This window comes from Myodes glareolus, chromosome 12 (assembly GCF_982192425.1).
Source record: "Myodes glareolus chromosome 12, mMyoGla1.1, whole genome shotgun sequence".
NCBI lineage: Eukaryota > Metazoa > Chordata > Mammalia > Rodentia > Cricetidae > Myodes > Myodes glareolus.
Window position 1 is genome coordinate 7,836,139 of NC_142037.1, and position 22,706 is coordinate 7,858,844.

The 22,706-nt window shown below is 41.8% G+C and overlaps 1 protein-coding gene across 1 annotated transcript in view; it reads left to right on the top strand.

The window, feature by feature from the left end:
* Positions 1 to 22,706, top strand: part of Lrmda (leucine rich melanocyte differentiation associated) — a 1,035,900-nt gene that overhangs the window by 848,720 nt on the left and 164,474 nt on the right. The window contains 1 exon segment of the mRNA XM_085698380.2: positions 703 to 793. Coding sequence (XP_085554506.2) covers positions 703 to 793 — 91 coding nt within the window.

Here is a 22,706-nt window from a genome sequence, read left to right on the forward strand (position 1 = left end):
GGCCCCACAGAACAAAATGCAGGCATACTAAATCTCTCACACAGCATGCTTGCAGGCTCTGCGTGAAAGATGTACAAAAAACAAATTAATGCTGTGTCCAAATTTGGGTCTCTTCCTCAGTGTACCTCATTATGTTTTCACACATATTACAAACAGTGAAGTATGAGATAGCCTGTAATAAATACTGAATTTGGATTCCCAATTCAAACTCCAGAGGGATTTCTCCAGGGTTGATAATATACTTAGTCCACAGCACAAGGCAGACTCAGACATTCTGCTTTCTTCTGTCTCTGTGCCACCAAGCCCACGAAAGCCAGTCCTGATTCCCGCATCTACGCTGCCTCATCCACAGTGAGGGCCATAAGAGTCTGCTTACAGCCAGCACTCACTTTGCCGCAATTTCGGGGAGCAAGCCTGGAGCAGACCTAGTCTACAGTGCTTCCTGCCTTCTTCCTGTTCTTCCTCCTCTCCTTCCAGCTCTGTATAACAGTGATGACCACAAACAGTCCTCTATCTCAGAGCACCTCACAATGTTGTGCCCTACTATCTCAGACTGACTAGAGCTCTATCTCAACAAGTAAAGGAAGGTCGAGTGGATCCCATTCTCTCCAAACTCAGATCCCAGGGAAATGATTTAGTAAACAAGGATATGACGTGGCATTTGGTGTTTCTCCAAGGTAACATTTTGCTTTTATCTTGCAGGCTTCCAGTGAGGATGATGCTGCCTCTCCAGAGGGACACCTCCCGTACACACCCCTGCCTTCTGCATCCAGAGAGCTCACCAGTCATCGAGGTAGGAACTCAGCTTTCTGTTGCTGTCAGTGATTGTAGCCTGCAGACCTGACTATAGAGAACTCTGGAGCTCTGTGATCCTTACTGCGCCTGTCCTGTGACAAGGAGCCCAGGGGTTTTTAGGCTCTTGACGGGAAATCTGTACTAACAAACCTAAAGATTTTAACCCAGATAAGCAGGGAGACATAAACCCATGGTATAATTTTGGAACCCCCTGTTAAGCAGAAAGATTATAGTATTTAACAATTACTTAGAAGACCATTCTATACAGTAATAGGAATGGAGAGATGTGGGAACTGAGCAGTATTTGTTCAAATAACAATGTGTGGAAATATAAGAGTTGAAATATGTAATTTCAAAGAGGGTGAACTCTAGATTGCAGCTCAGGAAACCAGTTTGCCTGGCAGCTTCAGAGTGAGTCTTGACTTTTGCTGGCTTCTCTGGTTCTGGAAACATAATTTGATTTGTTTGATTCTTCTAGTATTGTAATCCTTTTGCCATTTTGGACATATTAAGTTTCAAAAGCAAGCAGAATACTGACATATAAATATCATTTGGAAGAGTCTTGTCCCTTAACTATCTTCTGGGGCCAAGGAATATGTTACTGGCTGAGCTGGAATTACTGAGGGCAAGAGGAGGTCACGTGGTCTGACGTGTCTACTGCCATAGCCTCCCATGATCAGATATCTGTTTCTTAACTGGGAATCTGTCTTTCAAGGTTAAATAAGGACAGGCTTAGAAGAAGGACATTGTGTACTTTAAACACTGCTTTCTCCAGTGCAAAATTCCCATTGGGGGTCACTGAATAAGTGCTCACTTGGTCATCATTGTTATACTGCATGGATGGTGTAAAAGGCTACAGAGAGGCTTCAGAGGTGGTGGCATCTTATTTTCTGTATGACTGGGGCATTAATAGTCTGCACGAAGTAAGTAAGAGAGTCATGTCGACCTTCAGGAGTCTGTGACTTGGCCTTGACTTGACTGGCTGACCTATGGGCATCGACGGAATGCTCCTATATGTGACTTTTGACCTTGTTAGAGTTAGCTGTCATTTTCTTCAAGTGTCAGCTTTGCAAATGTCAGTTTTGCTCCGTCAGTTGTAATAGGTAATATTGCTATCTTGGGGAGATGAACAGGTCTCTGCAATGGGTGCTTTCCTGAAGGTCTAGAACACTTCTCTTGGGACTTTTGGGCAGGATTGCCCACGGAAAATAATATTGGGAAAAAGAGTAACAGAGTTAACACTACTACAAGGAATACTGCAAATACTCTAAAAAATAGCTTAATTTTTCACCAGTGTATTGTTTTTTTTGGTACTGTGGTAAGGATAATTGTACTGTTTATCCTACTGAGTAATTTGCATGGAAACTAAAGTCTCCAAGACCCCCCAAGTCTACTTTCAAAGACTATCTGCCTTTCAGATTTCACAATAGGAAAATCTGATGAGATGACTTAGGTATTCCTCAAGAATGAGTCAAATATTATCTTTTAATTTAGTAGTAAAATATAAGCCTTGGATGGATAAATGAAGGTATGTTTTAAGCATATTGTGTGTGTGTGTGTGTGTGTGTGTGTGTGTGTGTGTGTGTGTTTGCGTTGTGATGTTGGGGACTAAACCCAGGTGTCCTATGTAAGACAAGTATTCTATTTATGAACTACATCTCCAGTCCAAGTTTTACTGCATTTGATATGTGCAAAAAATTACCAAGAACATAAACCAATACTCCTGAATAATGTTATAGCCTAAAAATTGGAAAAAAATAGAAAATGTTATTTAAATGAATCTAACACCCAATAGCCCAGTTTACTGAGGAATAGCCCCATAGACTTAATGTACTTATTACTTGCTCCCCTGGTCCTGGGCTCCTAAGTTGGGTGTTCAAAATAGATTCTGCATCATGTAACAGTGTCCTTTGGGTGCATGGTCACAAGGAGACAGAGAGACAAAGAAGCTCCTGAAGGCTGGCTGTGGTTTTGGTATCTAACTTAGGAAATGGCACAACCACTTTGCTCTGTCTTAGCCTGAATTACACAACCACATGGAAAAAGCCATTGTTGCTTTGGTACAATAAGTGAAACTACTTAATGCCATGTTGTTTTTATATTTAAGTCTATCGTTCTAAATTCTGATTATATATATCAGCAAAGCATTCAAATGCTAGTTATAAATTCCTTCGTGGAAATGACTTGTGAGCACCTATGCCAAGGGCTTCCTTTCACGGTGTGAAGGCAATCTATGTCACTCCTGTCAGAATCTTTCCAAATGTTTGATCTACAGTATCAGAGCTGGAACTTGAATACAATTTTGATCCACCCAGTTCCCAATCTATTTTCCTTCCGCATCAACAACTACAAAAACTGGTGGTCAGACACTCGTGTTCACGTGCAAATTGCTGTTTTCCTATGCCTGTTCTATTTCCACTTGTCCTTTTCTGTAACTCCCAATGTCGAATTTGATGGGGCCAGAATCCTTGTCTCAAGAATGGTAGTAAAATGTGAAGAGAAAATGAGCCTAGACTGATGATCAGGAAGTGGTGGACTGAATTCTTCTGTTTGTTACTTCTTTGTATGCCGCCTGTCGTAAGTGTAGTCATGTGCAGAACTTCCTGATTCTGCCTGAAACTTCCTGCTTTGAGATGTATTATGTTTTCTCTCTCTTGAGAGCCCCTAGCATATTTCTTTCCAGTTCCTAATGTAATTGTGCATCTTCTTCTTTCTGTGAGAGCCATCCTGTGTATATGTCTTTAACTCCCAGATGGAAATCCTGTGAGAGGCAAACCTAACTCTCTGCCCTCCTTTCTGCTAAAGACACCTCAGTCCTTCAGTTACATAGTTAAATACCACATTTCCAGGGTGTGGGTGGGCTTGTCCAATTCTACTGTCTACACTCCTGTTTGGTAAGTTTTCCATAGATACTAGTTTTTGTGGGGAGTAGAAAATACTGTACCTACTTTCTTGCATCTGTATCTACAATGCCTATCATGGGGGTCTTAAAACTCGCTGCATATTTTTGGGGATTTGTGTCAGTACCCTGCAAAGCACATAGTGCTCTCTAGCCCATGAGAGTTGTGGAGCCATTAAGTAGTGGGGTGGGGCTTATTAGGAGGAAATCACATCATGGAGGGCATACCTGCAAGTCACAGTTCTTCCTCCTCTTCCCCTTTGCTTCTTGCTATAAGGTAAGAGCCTTCCTCATATGGATATATCTGCTATGGCATGATGTAACAGTGTGTGCTTTGTATCAGGCTCAGAAACAACGAATCAGTCAAACATGGACCGAGGTCCCCCAAACTGTAAGCCAAAATAATTGTGTCAGGTATCTGTTGTTACCATAATGGAAATCTGACTCCCATAAGTAAAAGTTGAGTCATGAAACTTAAGGGAAGAGTTAGTGTCTTCCATAGCTCTGTGATGTGGCAAGTGTGAGCACAGTCAGCGGAAGGCCTGGCCCTGTTCACCTCCAGCATCAACCCCATTGCTTTCAAAAGAAAACAAGGATGGGAGACATATCTGCTGACTCATTGCCAGAGCCCATTTAGCTATCAAGCATAACTTCCAAGAGGATGATTATTTTAATAATATTATTATTATATTAAACAATACCATATTATTAACATTGTATTGATCAAACACTGATGTTTGAGTAGTAGCGAGGGAATGAGATGAATTGGAGAGAGTTACACAATGATTTTCTTGGAACGGATGCTCTCAAAGCAGGAGCTTCATTCTCAGAATGATTCGGTTCTGGAATACATAGGAGTGTAGGATACTCACCTCATATTTCTCTCAGAACGCTTTTTAAGATTTCAGCATATTGCTGGAGTATGGAGGATGGACGTTGAGCTATATCCTTGGTCTCTGCTGATCTCCACTGGAAACCTAGGTGTAGTGTCCTCATTGAGTACCATGTTATAAAGATTGTTGACACATTTGTTAGATAAAATCTCTTTGACTATCTTATATGAACAGAAGACATCCCAGTACAACAGCCATTTCCAATCTATGTAGTAGTTATCAGAGGTAGAATCCACATGAATATAGAGTAGACCGTTGTGCCTTTGGGGGAGCCAATCCTGTTTGAATCAAAAACAATGTTATTATTAATCTGCTATTACAATATATGGAAGTAAGTGGACATTACCATTCTCATTAAACAGGGGTGTGCCAGGAGCTGCTCAAGGCTGACCGGAGTCACCGAGCAGCAAAGGCACAAAGACTATTCAAAGCTCTGTGCCTGTGAAAGTTACCCCGACTTTGATCCTTCCCACTGGGCGCATGAAACAAGGGCAAACTGTGACACTGTGTCAAAAGAAATGGAGGACTATGTACAGGGAGAGGTAGGACCTGGAAATACCCAACGATAAGTGTGCCCAAACCACCACGAGACACCAGCAGGGAGGCTGGAAGCCCTAAAGGGCTGTAGGAAAGCTACATAGGACATCAGGGCCGCCTTGGAATCCTCTGCTGGAGTTCTCAGACTGAAGTACCTGCACAGGTCAGTGACTCTCGGCTAACTCACTTGGAAGCAGCCTCACACATTATGACTGTGTGCATTGCCCTGCCCTTCCTCATTCTAAGATTTCCAAATCCTACAACAGTGCCTCATTGTGGATGACCTTTATCCCAGACTGATGCACCGGAGGGGATTCTGGGAAGTATAATTTCCAGTGAATTGCAAATCCTGACAAGAGGATAGTGCAGATGGAACCAATAACCTAACCAGGCTTACCCACTGTCATCTCACATCTCCCACGGCTGAGGCACTGAGGATGTCACTACCAGTCTTCTGCATATACATATTTTTGAATTAACCGAAAGTTCCCTGAATACCACTCAATCACGTTTCTCCTTGATGCTTACCAGCCTTGCAAATATGCTGGAGTCACCTGTCACATTAGGCATTTGACTTTGAATATGCAGAAGAAAGAAAGCTAAGAGTAAGGAGATTTATCTGAGATCTTGCTTGAAGATTCGAAACCCTCCTACTTCACTGGTTATCCGCAGTCTCCACTGTTTTCAGTGACATGGTTGCTGGCTGCACGTCTTCCTTAACTTGGTGTTTGGTCTATTTATGCTTAGAATTAATTGCCAGGACAATCACAGCATGGTTTACATAGTGCATATCATAATTACTCATCGCTTACCATTTCCTAAATGTGGATTGCATTTCCTGCTGAGTAGCTGATCTTTCTATCTATCTCTGGGCACTCAGAGAGTGCTGTTCAAAAGAGAAAAGAACAGTTGTAACATGTGGGGGCCGCCTTGTTGGGGTATCTGTCCCGCTCAGTACCCCACAGTTGGCAAGCCCCAAAGATAAATCACACACAGGACTCCAAAAGATTATAAACTGATTGGCCCATTAGGTCAGGCTACTTATTAGCTCTTATAACTTATGTTACCCCATTATCCTTATCTATGTTAGCACATGGCTCCGTACCTTTTTCAACAGGGCAGGTTACATGCTGCCTCCTCGGTGATCTGTGCAGGAATGGCGAGAGAACTTCCTGTGTCCCAAAAAACTCCCAGTCTCTTTGCTCCACCCCTACTTCCTGTCTGGCTTTCCCGCCTATACTGCCTGTCTGGCCAATCAGCGTTTTATTAAAATATGATTGACAAAATACAGACAATTCTCCCACACCAAACAGTGATTGGTTTTCATTTGTGCTATTGTAACTGTTTTAAGCCCAGGATCTGAGAAGATAGATTTTCTGAGAAGCCATAAATACAATGCTTTGCTTCTACTGATCAAATTAGCGAGAGAAATGAATACAGAACACGTTAGAGGGGTGTAGAGTCTGCACAGACAGGTGTTTGGGGTGGGGCCATGTTGGCCAGGAAAACCTCATGACAACACGCAGGGCTCAGAGGGGCTTGCTTGGTGATTAAGTTGCTCATCACAGGCAGGGTTGGGGATGTGGTAAGATTTGGAAGCAATCTCTCTGTTTCGGCCAGCAAGAGTTTTTTATTTTATTTTATTTTATTTTTTACTTTTGAACTTTGTTTTAATTTTTTACCACCTTTCTGGGTCAGCCCTCCAGAGATGTGAAAGACAGAGATTAACCCTACAAACAACAGCAACCCAGACAGGTTACAGGACAGACAGACAGTTTTGTTCAGTCTTGTTTCCTAGCTCCGCCCAGGCAATTCTCTGTCCTGCTACCCTGTGGTCACCTTTGCCCATTTGAAAAAAATGAAATAAACCATTCAAGGTCCTGGTGACAGTTCCAGGTAGAGCCCACCTCAGCTCAGGCCATGACTAAAGTAACGCACTTATTTGTGGACTATATCCTCTGACTGTTTCCTTAAGACAGCCACACAGGAGATAATTTTTTTCACCCCAAATTGGCATTGGTGCCTGATGTAGGGAGAGCCTTTGGGTTCAGTATTCATCAAGTAACAATGATAACAACAGCAATAATGGTAATGAATTGGTACTTGTTTACTAAAAGTTTATTAAACCTGATAGATAAAAATGTATCCATAGAACACATACTAACACCTGGAAACCAAACAATGAGAGAGAAAAGGGAAACGCTCCCTGGTACAATGACACATTTAGCAGGAGGAATTGTGGAGGGAGTAAGGTCCTGACGTGTCTTTCAGACCCCTTGCCATGCCTTGGCTGCGAGGGGAAAGAATATGTTGGTTTCTGATGGGGGAACTATTATTAGCATTTTCTAATTATGTAAAATGATTTCATCTGATGACATTTTGAACAGAACCCATTACTTTAGACTCCTTTCTTTCATAATGCTTTTATGTGCATATTCTTGGTGGAATTCTCAGATGCCAGGTGAAGCTCAAGACTCCTTTATTTAATGAAAGTGACTCGTGATTTGACAGTTGTAGCTGACAGGTTTATTTCATCTGTGTGGCAGTGGGAGTCTATTTTCTGTGTGTGTGCTCTATTCCTACGTAAAAGGACTTTACTAAGTGCCGAATAAATTGTACTTTTCCTTTGATTCTAGACCTTGCTGGAATGGTTTAAAAACTACAGTCTGGGTCATCAAATTCATCTCTCCGCTACTTTGCAGGGTCAATAGCTTTGCTGTGCACCAAGCTGGGCTGGGTGGATTGGAATGGAGGGTCGTGAAGATTAAAACTTCTGAGTGTATATAGATGGATGTGCAAATGTGTGCTGGCTGTCCGGGAGGGCGGCAGTGATGGAAGAGGAAGCCGAGTGGAATCTGAAGACGGATGAATCTGCTAGACTATTACCAAGACTGGCATGGACTTTAGCCAGGAGCTTTAAGCAACCTCCTCCAAGCACATGAAATCCATAAGGGTCTGTTTCCGAGCCTTTTCCCCCAAGGATGATTTTTCACTTGCAATCCCATGGAGTTTTTCATCTCTGTTCTTTGGGCAGAATTGTGGTAAGCTCACAGACACAGACAAGCTACCAATCTGGTTCGTCTGCCCCTGAAGCAAAGCAAGGAGGGGGAAAACGAACTCCACTTCCCTTCCCCCAAACAGTATCCTTACCTCAGTAAACTGAAAGGTGACCTTTTTCCCCCTCAAAAGACAGGCTAAACAAAATGTGGTCGTAAATATGTCTCCTTAAAAAAAAAGTGGAGATCCAGAATACATGGGAATACATGGTATGAAAGAGTCCAGATGTACTGGTAACTCTAGGAATGTGGTCTGATTCTTTGAGGCTTTGTACTTATTTGTGAATGGATCTCATTGTATATATCAGGCTGACCTTGAACCCACGATCCTCTTGCCTCAGCCTCCCCAGCGTTGACCATCACAGGTGGGCTGATTCTTACCACTTTTATTGTAAAGAGGGACTAAGATGTGGTCAAATATGTCCCCCAGGCCAAGGATTTCTATGAGCAAAGGTCACCTCAGAGACTTCCCAGCATGTGCTGGTTCCTGTGTGCTGTTTCCAGTACCTGTGGTAGATCTTGAGAACTCTGAAATAAAGAATATCATCACCGTCTCTGAAGCATTTATGTCCAGATGTTAATTGAACATCCCACTGTATAACTTTACGCAACAGTGCTTGACACAAGGCATGTATGTGCCATGTATTCATAAGGAAGGTGGGATCAGGGAAGAGGAGGACAAGCATGGCCATTTAGAAGATGTTGAACTTGAACTTTGAAGAAGATACAGGGAAGCAGAAGGTGGAGAACAAAGAAAAGGTGTTCCAGAAAAAACAGCGTGAAGAAGCAGAGGAGTAAGACTCGATGCAACTGATGAGAGATACGGTTGGGAAATAGAAATTATCAATGAAGTCCCTTCATATGTGGTGACCTTAAATCGTGGCAATCTGGACCAGGCCGAGGGCATTATATTTGTTTTAAAATAGTGCTGTATTTGTGAAATGATTTCATTCTTTAGACGAGGCTGACCTTAAACTCATGATCCTCAGCCTCCTTAGACCTTGGATTGTTCCCCTCAGATTATAAGAAATGAGGTCAGATATGAGTCCTGAAAGGACAAGGATTCCTGAAAGGACAGGACAAGTACTGTAGCATGTCAAGACCTCGCAAGCGTAAGGACTTGGAGTCCGGAGACCCCTGGGGAATGTTGATTTCCTGATGCAGGCTATGAGTCGGTGTGTTACAAACAAGCAGCCTTCTAGCAAAGGTAATGTAGGTGACAACATGGCAGGCTGCTGGAACCAGAGCACACTGCCGGTGGAGTAGAAGTGGGGACATGCAAGCTTAGGGCTTCCATGGCATCTCTGAGGTCGTCTTGGTCTTACTCAGCAGGGCTCAGGCATGAAAGGAAATAGCTTCTCCATCTCATTTACTTTGTGATTTGGGCTTTGAGCCTGAAACATACAACTCTGCCTCAGTTAGGATAGGGTTGAAATGTCCCAGTGCTCAATGATCTAGGTGTGGAGCTACTTGCAAGAGACACACGCGAGACCAGGAGATGAGAGTCTGTGGGTGCAGTGAAGAAGCCAGCCTGCGCTGTGGGAAGCTGTGGTCTGGCCCTGTTTCCCATCACTGTTCCTCCTCACGGGATTCTCTCCTGCCACTCAGGTGTGCCCTATAATCTGGTCTGTTCAATGGAAGCTTGGAGGAGTTAATGTTCTGAAGCTCGTGGCGACAGGAACAAACATACACTGAGCAGGAGACACAGCCACAAGAATTTGTTCACTCCATTCTTTGGCCTGCAGCTGAGTTAGTTACATTCTTTGGAAAGGGAAAACTGGCCAGTGCATTTCATTGCTGGGTCATGAGCATGTGCAAAAGAGTCACGGGCAGTCAGTGCCTTTGCTAGACTGTGCTGCTGAAAGCTGTGCCCAGGAGGTACAGTCCCAGTTCCAGATCCTTCTAACTCTGTTTCTTTGGGTCTTGTATAAAACCTTACTTGTTGCCCCAGAATTTTCCCTTACATAGTGATTTTACAACTTTTTTTGGAACAAATAAACAAACATCTGGAATCATGTGGTGCATTTAATTAAAAAGTTTGTATTCTGCCAGAAACGGTAAAATCATGAAAAATGGACTGTCGGTAAGCCCAAAAAGGCCAAAGGATGACGTCGTTGGCTGCAATGGCTGCAATGGAGGAACGAGAGCACCTGCTCTGTGCAGCCCTCTGTCCTCCAGTGTCCCCATCTCAGCCATTAATATTTACTGTTCTGCTTTTTATTCATTCTAATGAAATTTCTTCTTTGGCTGGGTTGGTCAAAGTAGAAGGTTGCTATTTTTCCAATAACCTTGGATTTGTTAGGCTGCGTGTGCTTTTTTAAGGGGGTGGTATGAGGAGTCGGTGGCTTTCCTCTCCCTTTCTCAGAATTCCACATGCTTCAGGTCACCGCTGAGGTCCATTTCTGTTTCTCCCATCAGTGTGTGGTGCACAGGTTTCCCGAGAGCTGGTCACAGGTGAGAGTTGGTCAAGGGGACAACAGAGATGTAGGAGTAGCCAGGAACTCTGCTTTCAGAAATCCTATAGTCTAATGGGACATGGAAACTATACTAGGAAGACAGAAGGCTGGGGAGGAGGGAGTGTGGAAAGGCAAATTATACTGCGTTTACTACAGACATCGCAGGCATTTTGTTTACAGTTCTGGAGTTGAACAAGACTTCCTTCTGTAACTTGGGTAAGTACTCCAGAGAGCTGAGTTAAAGAAGTAGGTTGTAAGGACACAGGAGGGCTGTGGAAAGCAGAAGTAAGGATTCAACAGTCATTCCAAGTTGACTTTTTGTTTGTGATGTGGAAACTGAGTAACAGAAAAGTGGCAGAGTGGTTAACGCAATGCTGCTCCCGTGGCTCTTTGGTGGTGGCACGGAGTACAGCGGAAGAAAATGCATTACCATGCCCACTGATTGCATTATCTGGGCAGCAGTTCTCAACCTGTGGGTCTCAACCCCTTTGGGGGTCGCATATCAGATATTTACATTATGCTTCATAACAGTAGCAAAATTGCAATTATGAAGTAGCAACAAAGTAATGTTATTGTTGGGGTCACTACAACATGAGGAACTGTAATAAAGTGTTGCAGTACTAGGAAGGTTGAGAACCACTAGGTTAGAAAAAAAAAGCAGTAACAAATAATGTTGTTCCCATCATTCCTGATTTCTGGAAAACTCTTAGAACATAGTTCCCTCTTAGTGTCAGCATGATTGGCTTCATTTTGATTTTTAGCCTGTGCTATGGAAGCCCAGTGAAGGAGTTTACTGTAAAATAAAGGGTTTCTCTAGTGTTTATTTAATAGGAGTATTAAGATAGAAGGATTGGGAAGATGCCTTTCGTGAAGGTGAGGAATAAGTAGAAAACACCTTTGGGTGGCTTGAGGCCATGAAAGAGTTCTGATTTTATTTCCAGGCATAGCCTGGGCAGAAGCAGGGAATGGGCACGCCTAGCAGGAGCTGGTTGCGGTTATTTTACTTTTCTGCCTAGTTTCTCTTCTTCAAGTGTGTCTAGGGTGAAGTCAAAGAGTTGTGTTTGCATGGCAAGAGAAGGGCATTGAGCAATTTGGTTTTGCGAGAGTATCGTTCAATATTTCTTTTACTTGAGTATTTACACCCAAGACGAGGCTATTGTAAGGCTAACAGGCTTTCTTTTTGGAGAGAATGTGCAGGAGTCAGCCAGGGGCTAAAAGCAAGTGAAGTTCTTTTATGTTAGTCTCCAAGAAAGGAGAGGGTTATTGAACTCCCGTGTGATTTGGAGATGGGGACTCAGGAATCACTATTCCCTGAAGCCTGGACCTGAAGGGTCTGCTCAATGCCTTTGAGGTAGCCTGAAGGACTTGAAATGACGCTTCACAGCTTTCAAATCCTGATGGGGTTTGATCAAGGATTCTCTTCAGTCAAGGCTAGCTGTACTTTTTCATCAAATGAAAGCAGGGGTTTTCCCTTTGACCCCTCTGGACTTCTTGCAAGCACAGAGAGATGTAAAACCATCCTGGATCAAGGCCTCAGTGTTGCCAGAGGAGTTCCTGGCCCTTAGTAATTTATTATTCTTATGCATCTGCTTCCTTAAATACTCTCTGCAGAAGCATTAACATGAAAATAAAGAGTACAAGAACTTGGAATTTTCCATTTGTCGCTCCCTTAGTCTAGTAGGTCGGAGTTCTGTCCACAGGGATGGCATGCAAACTCTTTCTGCTGTTGCAAGGCAAGGCTCTCTCAACTCAGTAACAAAAGGAATGAGAAGCCAGGAAAATAATGAATGCTAATTCCCAGTACAGACTACCCCAAGGTCCCTATATGAATTGTTGCTCCCCTTCTTCGATTCCCACCTTCCCCAAAGGAAAAAAAATGGCCTGCGTTGTTAGGAAGGACATCTGTGGGAGAGCAATAAAACACCCCCTCCCTGGTGGACTGGCTCTTTATTCCTTATTTATCTTCTGTAGCTCATCAGTTTCTCCCAAATCAAGGAGAGTCCAAGAGAATAAGACAATCCTTTTTGGTTTTGATTAAGGAAAACCATACAATCATACTCCTCTACAAATTTTGTTTTCTCAAGAGAGAACTTTCCTTCTTAGGTCTAATTTATCCTGTCTTCATCTGCTCCATTAGAATCTCTCTGGAACTCCTGCCTCCTGTGGTGAAAAATCAAATATTCAAGGTCCCTAGGAGAATCGCAAGGCAAGGAAGGCGGGCGTAGCTGGAACAGTAAGAAGCTCAAAAGGACTGAGAAAGTACATTCTGTAGCCTGCTTCCTCCTTGCAGACCCCATAAGTTACAGTTTTGCTCAGGAGATGTTCACTGAGCTTGTGTATAAAGCACTGTTGAAAGTAAGGCAGTCCGTAAAGCAGTGTTGGGGCTTAGAAAGTGATTCCCAAAGCATGGTGCCTGGAAACTCTCAGAGGTGCCTCACAACTGAAGTGTTTCTAACTTCCTCCTGCCGCCCTGCCTCCTCCCAGGCTCATCACTCAACTCCCAAGACAAGCCACACATTCTTCTGCTTCTCTTTTCCAACACATGTCTTTGGCCAGGAGCACCTTTGCAGAGTCAGTCGTGAAGCCTAGTAGGACTCTAGCTTCTCCCAAGTCTTCTGAGCAAGAACGCAATGAAATGATCTGACCAACATTTCCAGAGAGTGTGTTATGTGATGCTGACTTCAGCAACTCCAGTCCTATACCTGAGAGGAGGAAATGTCTGCAATGGGAACATACACATACACACACACACACACACACACACACACACACACACAAATCCAAAGATGTTTTTGGGTTTCCCTACCTTCAGCCCAGTATGCTAGCTTATGTCCTTCTGGGGCAGCCACCTTTCTATGGACCTGTCCATTTATTGCTGGAGATGTGCATAAAAACAGAATTGCAAAAAATCAACTCTTCACATAGAAGGCTTCCATGTTACATTCAAACTTTGGGTAAATTAATTTGTTGAGTTTTTCACTTAACTCTTCATTCTTTCAAAAGGGTTTTGCTATGATAGTTACAATGAGTGAGGAAATGTATCACACCGTTCTGATCTGAGACACACTCTTCTTCTGTCAGGGACCTTAAACTTCTGGCATGAGGGAAAATCAGAAACAACGATAAACACCGAAGCATGATTCAATTCCATAAAGATACTGAGCAAGATGGAAATGGACAGAAGGAGAACTCGTGTAGCTGGGGTTTGTGGTCTAGGTCTTACATATGCCAGAAGTCCAGTATCAAGGACCTGTGTTCACAGTGAGGCTTAGGCACATGAAAATTAAAGAGTTGATTTGTTCAGAGAGTGATTCGTAAGTTATGGCTCTCTAGGCCACACGTGTCTAAAAAGGACTCCTATAAAGTATTTTTCAAAAGCAGAACATAAAATTATGGGGTGATTCACAGTGATTACAGTAACTGCAGTACACACACGATGCCCTTAGTTCTGATTGCCAGAATTCACATGAAAAGCTAGCTGCAGAGGGGGTACGCATGTGACCCCAGTGTTAGAGAACAGGGATGAAAATTAGCAGATTAGGGGCTTTCTGTCCGCCAGCCTCAGTGATACTGATCATTGGGATCTCTGGGAGGTAAACAATAGTAGAGCAAGATACCGAAGATCAACATGTGGTGGCTTTTGTGTGCTCGCACACATGTGTGCGCGCAAGCACGCGCGCGCACACACACACACACACACACACACACACACACGCGCGCGCGCGCGCACGCGCGCGCACGCACAACAAGTCCAGAATGAATAAGAAGATTAGAAGCAAAAGTACAGATCGTTGGACTCTGGGTTTACTTTATGCCCAATTCACCTATTTAGGAAATTTCCCATTTGACTCTTAAGGTAAACCCAGTTTTTTGTTCTATGCAAGGAAGCAAATCAAATTGTCTTGGAAAAAGTTGAGATCAAGGGGTCTGTTGATGAGGTGAGCATGACATCACACACCAATTATCACAGAACTCAGAAGGGTGAAGTAGGGGACAGGGATGAGCCAGGCTCAGGTCCATAGTACCATCTTATATCAATAAACCTAAATAATGAGAACGGACTTGGAATGTGAATAAAAGAAAACAAGGATCATAGAATCTATAGCACAAGCTGGAACTCAGGCAGCGAGACATTGAAGAAAATAAGGGCACTGAAGAATGGTAATGTATTAGATACAGCAGTTACAAACACTCGCGCAACAAAGCTTCAGTGTCCGTGAAGGAGAAATCACAGGATCTAAAAGGGAAAATGAAAATAACTATTAGTCATCGGTTGCCATGTCCCTTGTTTTATTCACTGGTAAAGTAGGGAAAATATAAATGTACGTAAGACCTCAACATAAAATTGTTCAAGTTGATTTGACTGAAGCAAATTTACACTTTAATGGTGCAGCATGCACTAATTTATATATACATAAATAAATGTAGTATCTATATAAATAATATATGCATATATCTAAATAAAATATGTATATATTTCATTGTTATTCTAGGTAGGGTGATTGCATAACAAGTGATCCCCAAATTTAGTGGTACAGAACAATGTATGTAACATTGTATCTTATGTTCATAGATTCCGAGAGTCAGAATTCCAAATGACAGAACTAGGAATGTCTTATCACTGCTTGGTAATGTTCAGGACTTTAGTAGAAAGTTTGTAATCTGGGAGCTAAGATCGACTAAAGATTCATGTGCTCGCATACTCTCAATGATGGTGGCTGCTTTCCATCTGGGCTTCTCTGTGGCGTTTTCTCTGTATATCACTATACACCCGCACGGCGCAGGCAGAGTTCCAAGGGTGAAAAAGAGAATGAGCCAGGTCTGAGTTGTATGTTTTTTCTGACTCTCATCTCAGAAGTCATATGACATTACTTAGCCTTGCTCAGCATGGTCATGGAAGGCTTGCCCAGGTTTTAGAGTGGTAAACCAGACTGTTCTCCATGACTGTGTGGCCAGGGATCCCGAAGAGACTGTGAGATCAGAAATGTGATTCAGCTCATTTTTGGCAAATACAATCTTTCACATTTATATACTGGGTCTTGGATAAAATTTCAACAAACTTTCACAAGTAGAGGTTGTATAAAAATCTCTCAGGTCACAGTATAATAAAAACAGGAATAATAGAATCAGATTGTACAAGTTGCCTTCCATCAGAAAATTTCCAAAATCCTTCAATCTCAAGTCAAAATAACCTGACAACCAAAACTGTAGGATTGCTAGGGAAGTAGAATAATGAAATCCCAATATAGCTGTAGGCTTAAGACCATCAATGGATGGAAAGAGGTTACTTTAAGGATACATGCTAATTTAAAAAATCCCAAAAAACAAATACATAAAATGTTTTTAAATGAAAAAGTAAAATCAAAGTTCATATGGAAAATAAATAAAAGTAGTAACATGGATAGAATAAAGAAGAATTATGATAAGAAGCAATTTGTTCTACCGATTTTCAAGCATTTACTAATTTACTAACCAAAACAATGTAGTGTTGGCATGCAGTAATGTAATCCATGCAGTGGTTTACAAGAGGGATTTTTAGGACACAATAAAATGCAATCTTTGTTGAGTATTTGACTGAAACCAGTTCAGCAAAACCAAAGGAAAGTGGAATTATTTTTTAAGCTAACATGATATTTAAAAAGGAGAATACAAAAATAATGTAATAATTTGAAAGTGATCTTTGATTGAAAATTAAATCACCTCTATTATGGAAAAGTAAAAATGTAATCATGTAAAATAAAGGATAAGAAAGATGAGAAAAGTAAAGAATTATAAAAGTTACTGTGGATTAATACGATGAAAATCGAGCCGATAATTTTCTAGGAAAATATAATTTACCAAAATTAAGTCCAGAAGACATAGAAATTAAGAGACTGATTTCCGTAGACATAGTGAAGTTCATGAAGGCATGTCACTCTCTGCAAGAGCACCAACCACAAGTGTCCTTCCGGGGATAGAATCCACTAACAACATGTTAGGAGTTTAACGACTGGGACCAGTGCAGGCTGCAAGGCTCTCTCTGCAGTCCTTGCTGGTTTCTGCACACAAATATTCCCACCATGGCTGATTAGAAGCTGCCTGCATGTTATTACCTAGTAGAAAAGAGATGTGGGCGTATAAATTGGTTTTTTGTGTGTCAATCTAAGCTGACTTTTATACATCCCGTAGATGGTCTCTGCTCTTCAGACTGTTAGCTTATCCAAAGACATACTTCTGATTTTTTTATTAAGTAAATATGTAATATCTTTTTGGGAGAAATTAAAAGTGAATATTGAGACAATATGTATACATTCATCTAAATTATAAATGTAAGCAGAAAAATCCTAAAGAATATAATCAGGGAGGAGAAACACAAACAGCAAATTGAACCTCATAAACCAGTAATAGTTATCCTAAGTATGCAATAGAATCTCGGTATTAGAATATCCATTTATTTATTTACAGAATTAAAATGTTCATTCCATAGAAACTACAAAGGTGTTTGTCAAAAGTGATAACAATTCTGATGAAACTTAGATTTTTATATACTTTCCTAATACGATAAAATACATCTGTCTCCATTCAACAGCCAAAGCCAAATTCAAAGTTATTTTATGACAGCAGAAGCAAAACAAGGTATCTATTATTATTAATACTAGCTAATGTTTTACTAGAGATCCTAGCCAATACCGTGAGACAGGAGAAAGCAATTAAAGGCTCAAAGCTCAGAAGCCTACTGTAAAACTATCACACTTACAGACTATTTATTTGATTTGACTCTTGGAAACTTAAAAGAACTGATTTAAAACTAAGAAAAGAATTTGGTAAGGAAGAGAGGTGCAAAGTTCGTGTCCAGAAATCCTTTCTGGATTAAAAAGAGGAAAACTGATGTGAAAATATTTGAATGGAAAATCACAGTTACAAAAGCACCACAAAAGATATGCATATTATAATAAAACTCCGTGTGTGTGTGTGTGTGTGTGTGTGTGTGTGTGTGTGTGTGTGTGTGTTATTCCCAAAGAAAACTTAAAATTAGAAATGCCACATTATTCTACTGGAAAATTTAAGATCACAAACAGAGCAATGTCTTAGGGTTCTATTGCAGTGAAGAGACGCCATCACAGCAGCAACTCTTACAAAGAAAAACATTTAACTGGGCGGGGCCTTACAGTTTCAGAGGTTTAGTCTTTATCTTCATGTTGTGATGTGGCAGCGTGCAGGCAGACCATGGTCCTGGAGAAGGAACTGAGAGTTCTACCTCTTGATCCACAGGCAACAGGAAAGTGAACTGAAACTAGGCATAGCTTGAGTGTAGGAGACCTCAAAGCCCACTCCCACAGTGACACACTTAATCCAGCAAGACCACACCTCCTAATAGTGCCACTCCCTATGAGCTTATGGGGCCAATTACATTCAAACTACCATAACCAATTGCTTTTTTTTTAATCACTTTATAAACTTATTATGACACTACATTATAGCCAAAGTTTTATTTAATTGAAAACTAAATCTAAAGTTGGTATTGGGGAAAAAAACCCAATACAATACCTTTGGTATTCTGAAACAAATTATGAGAGGAAGGAATCTTTCTGCATAACAAATACAGTTATGATTATTAATTCTAATAATTGTTCTGTAGTGCTGGATTTGTGTATTTGCTTTTCTATATTTTCCAGAACTGAGGATTCAGCTGTATTTATTCTTGGCCCTCTTCCTTTTTGGAAAATGTCTCACCATGTAGTCCTATCCATTCTGTTACTGTCTTTGTAGAGTAGGCTGTCCTCCAACTCACGAGATTCACCTTCCTTTGCCTCCAGGGTGCCAGAATTAAAATTATACACCACCACCCCCAGCCATCAATGCTGGGCTTTGGATCTAAGCAAGAAATGTAGGACTGAACTACACCCTGAAATCCTGAAGTGTTAGGCTGTGATAATCAAAACAATGTGGTACTTTAAAACAGGAAAAGTTGAACTATTTAATTTATGTTCTTAGGTCAAATGGGAAGCCATTTGGAAGGAAAAACACAAATCCATTTCTCACACTTATAATAAGATAGATTACAAATGAATTAGAATTTTAAATGGAAAATAAGGACCCATGAAAGAAATAAAAAGAAAGAAGAGCGGGCTCAAAATTTCAACCTTCTGAAGTAACAGACAAAAGTGAACAGATTTGAATGATTATATGTGATCTTCTTTTAAAAGGTTACAAAATAAAACCTCATCTGAGTGGAGTCAAAAGATGAATGTGAACTTGAGCATTGTTTGAAAGTTGATCCAGTGACAATTGTGGTATGTATGTTTGCTATAGAAAGAACACAGAAATTGATAATGAGGAAACCAGAAACACATACAAACATAGATCATGGGCTGCAGAGATGAAAAAGTGGTTTGATTGCTTACTGGTCTTTCAGAAGACCAAGTTCAGTTCCCAGCACCTGTGTTGGGAAGTTCAAAATCTGCTGTAACTCCAGCTCCATGGGCTCTGATAAGTGAACACTTCAGGTTTTTGGAGGCACACCCTTACGCCAAACACACACACCATGCAACGAGATCTCAACACACACTCCTCAGGATGGGTGCATAGGGCAGTGGTGGAGCAATGCAGGCGCATGACCCCAGATTTGATTGGCAGCTCTACGGGGAAAAGAAGGAATAACTGGACTTATTCACACTTGGATATTGAGTGAATGACATCCTATCTTTGTAATGCTTAACTTCCTCACATTGAAAAATGAACAGTGATATTCACCTTCGGGAGAACTTTCTAGGATTAAATGACATTACAAACATATGCAGATATTTGCATCTACTCAAAATAGTACATGCACACAAGTAATACTATTGTAGAGGAGAGGTAGCAGCCACACATCAACAAGAACCAACAAGAATTGAGAAACAGCTGAAGGAATTGCAATATGGTCATCTCTGGAGAACTTTGAACTCCCACATGAGCAGGGATGCTCTCTCCATACTTATTAGGAAATCTGTGCAGTGCACACCACCAGGAACAGCTCACAAGGACGGTGACACAATTTCTAGCATGGTTCCTTCAAGGAGAAGACCTGGATTGTGGTGGGAAAGAGCAGAGGAGTACAGAAAGATTGGACCTTTTCAGTATCTGAATTTTAAGAACGCATGCGTGGGTTATAGCCCCACTACCAAAGCCCGGAAAGAGTGAGTTATAATTCCTTCTGAGGCTTTGCAGGTTTGCCTCCCCAAGGCCAAGCGATTAGAAAATTCTCTTCATGAAAGCATTCCTCGTCCTCAGACTTACGTCTCCCAGCGCTGATGGTCTGCAGGGTACCATCTGCACTCTGTCATTGTTGAGGGGATTCCTAAGATTCAGTTGTTCTGGCAGAAAAGGGGGGGGATACACAGAAAACAGTTCAGATCTATGCATATTTGCATGACTTATTGATTTAGTGAGCACAGAAAGGCACACGCACAGCAAGGGTACCCATGATAGCAGTTGCTACAAATGCCCTGAACGATTCTTCAAAGTCAGGCAATGAGATAATATTTTACATATGTTGATGATATAATTTAATCCTAGAAACATCTCCAGAAGGCAGATAGTATCCACTTTTGTAAATATGAGGAAATTGAAGATTAAATGTTGTGATATCATTCAATCCAGGTCCCACTTTGCCGCATCCCTCAGGAAAGCTATTTCCATTCTGCCTTATACTGGACCCTATGTGCCTGCCTCTGTTTCATGCAATCAAATACATGGACACTGAAATGACAGAAATACATATCAGACTTTTTGTGTATGGTTCAGGGAGACAGAGGCAGGAGAATCCCCGGAAGCTTGAGGGCTAGACAGTCTGAAATATTAAGAGGTGAACCTTTGTAAGACAGAGAGACTCTGTCTCCAACAAGGGAAATGCAACATCTGACATTGTCTGTCTGTCTGTCCATGGACTGTGGAATGTGCCTTTCCACTTGACATGTGTGACCTCATACACATGTGCAAGAAGAAGGGAAGGAGGGAGAGAGAGAAATACATTCAGATATATGGTGATCCTGACCTGCTTGATCTTATAACAAAATGTCTTGTGCCTAGAATCTAAATTACCATGAGCAGGATATAGGTGAACAACGCCAAAGACTTTGTAGAAGACCTCGTGGGTCAGAAATGATAAATGCCATTTAAAGGACAGCACAAGATCCGGTGAACTTCACCAGCCACCTGAGAGGTGACTCCGTGTGACTGAGCGAAATGGGAGTGAGGAATGGTAAACATCCCACTGACTGCACTTTCTCACCCGCTGAGAGCAGAACAAAATCCAATGTAATTTTAGTACTTACATGCCTCTGGGGAAAATAGACCCCTAACACTGAAAAAAATTTTTTTTAAATTTGTGCTTTGCTTGGTGTTATAAAGCTCAGGGAGCCTTGGATGTTCTCCTTGAGTCAAATGGACTGGTAATTTTGTTTTGTTATATTATCTACCAAGCATAATGATAATGGGTCACATGCAATTTAGGAAAAAATTAAGTCTAATAAGAAAAATCTCTAATAAATACTAAGAGCATCTTATTGGTATTGCCATTGCTCTAACCCTTCTATTAGCATTTGTGTTTTTTTTACATATTAAATGATCTGTAATATGTTGGAAATGAAGAGGGCAGTAAAAATTAAAACAAGCTTTCTAATAATATATGTGTTGCACAGATGTTTGCATGTCTTTTCCTTAAGGCAAGTACTGCATACATGCAAGGGATACAGGAAAGGGATACTGCATACAGGAGAAGGGTGCAGGAAAATTATACTGCATGCAGGAGAGGGGTACAGAAAGGGATGTTAGCTTGTGCAGGACGTTACCAGTGCAGCATTCACAGAGACTGGGAATCAGAAGGCAGTGCTGATAAAATGATAGTGTCTGGCTGGGGACATGATCCAGTGGGTAAAGGTGCTTGCTGCACAAGCTTAAGGACCCGAGTTTAGATCCCAGTACCCATGTGGAAAGCTACGTGTGGCTTTGTGTGGACTGGTGATACCAAGGTTGGATCTGGTGGGCATAGATAGGAGCATCACTGGGCTCTGATTACCACCAGCCTCTCTCCAGGTTTGGTGCGATAATAAAAGATAATAATGGAGACTGGTGGATGACTGTCCTTGCACCTCAGCATGTACACCTGCATCCACACATGTGCATACCACAGGCATGCATACAGCAGACACATAACACATGGAGAGGAGAAAGGGAGGGAGGGAGGTAAGGAGGGAGGAGGGAGGGAGGGAGGGGGAGAAAGAGAATGAATATGAATACAGATTTGCCTTCAAACCAGGCTTCTTGGCCCCCAGGAAGAAAGTGAATCAGCCTAGGAAAGATATGGAATGCACAGGAAGAGTCTGGATAGACAGCTCCATCATGCGAGATGTGGTGGGGTGGGGTAATACCAGTTACAGGATGCTGACATTAGGGAAGTTCTTCTCCAGCCTATGAAGAATATGCTAAGGAGCACATTCACAGTATGGGTGCTTTCGCATCTTTTTTCTGGAGATTCTGATTCAGTGGAGCTAGGGCAGCTCCTGGCTTTGTTTTGAATAAGCTCCTGGGATACATTTGCACATGGAAGTTTGAAAAACACTGCCCTAATGGTATCAGCAAGGGTCTCTTTGCTCCGATTCTCTCAGCCCTGAGCTGAAGGTGAGTAGCCACTGTGTCTAGACCCTCCTGACTAGTGGTATGGTAGCCACACATGCCCTGCCATGTCAGTTCCACTTCCAATCCAGAATTGGCTGTGCAAAGCTGTGTTAGCACATGCGGAGACAGCAGGGACCTCTCAGGAACCTTCACGATTAGAAAGAGAGCAGACAGAAATTCAAATATATAAACACAAAATGTCAGGAGTGGTTTGCTATCTCATTTGCATGGGAGAATGAGGGCAGGTGGGGTCTCATTCATCAGCTAAAGGGGTTGACTATGTAATTGGAAGGCTTGAGCAGCAAGATGAAGTAGAGGCAGAGAAAGGGACTGGATAGAGCGTGGGAAGGAAGGTTGAAGAATTGGGGAGCATCCATGGCTGGCAGGAAGCAGAGGGAAGAGCATGACATGACTCTAGGTTGTCTCTCTGAGT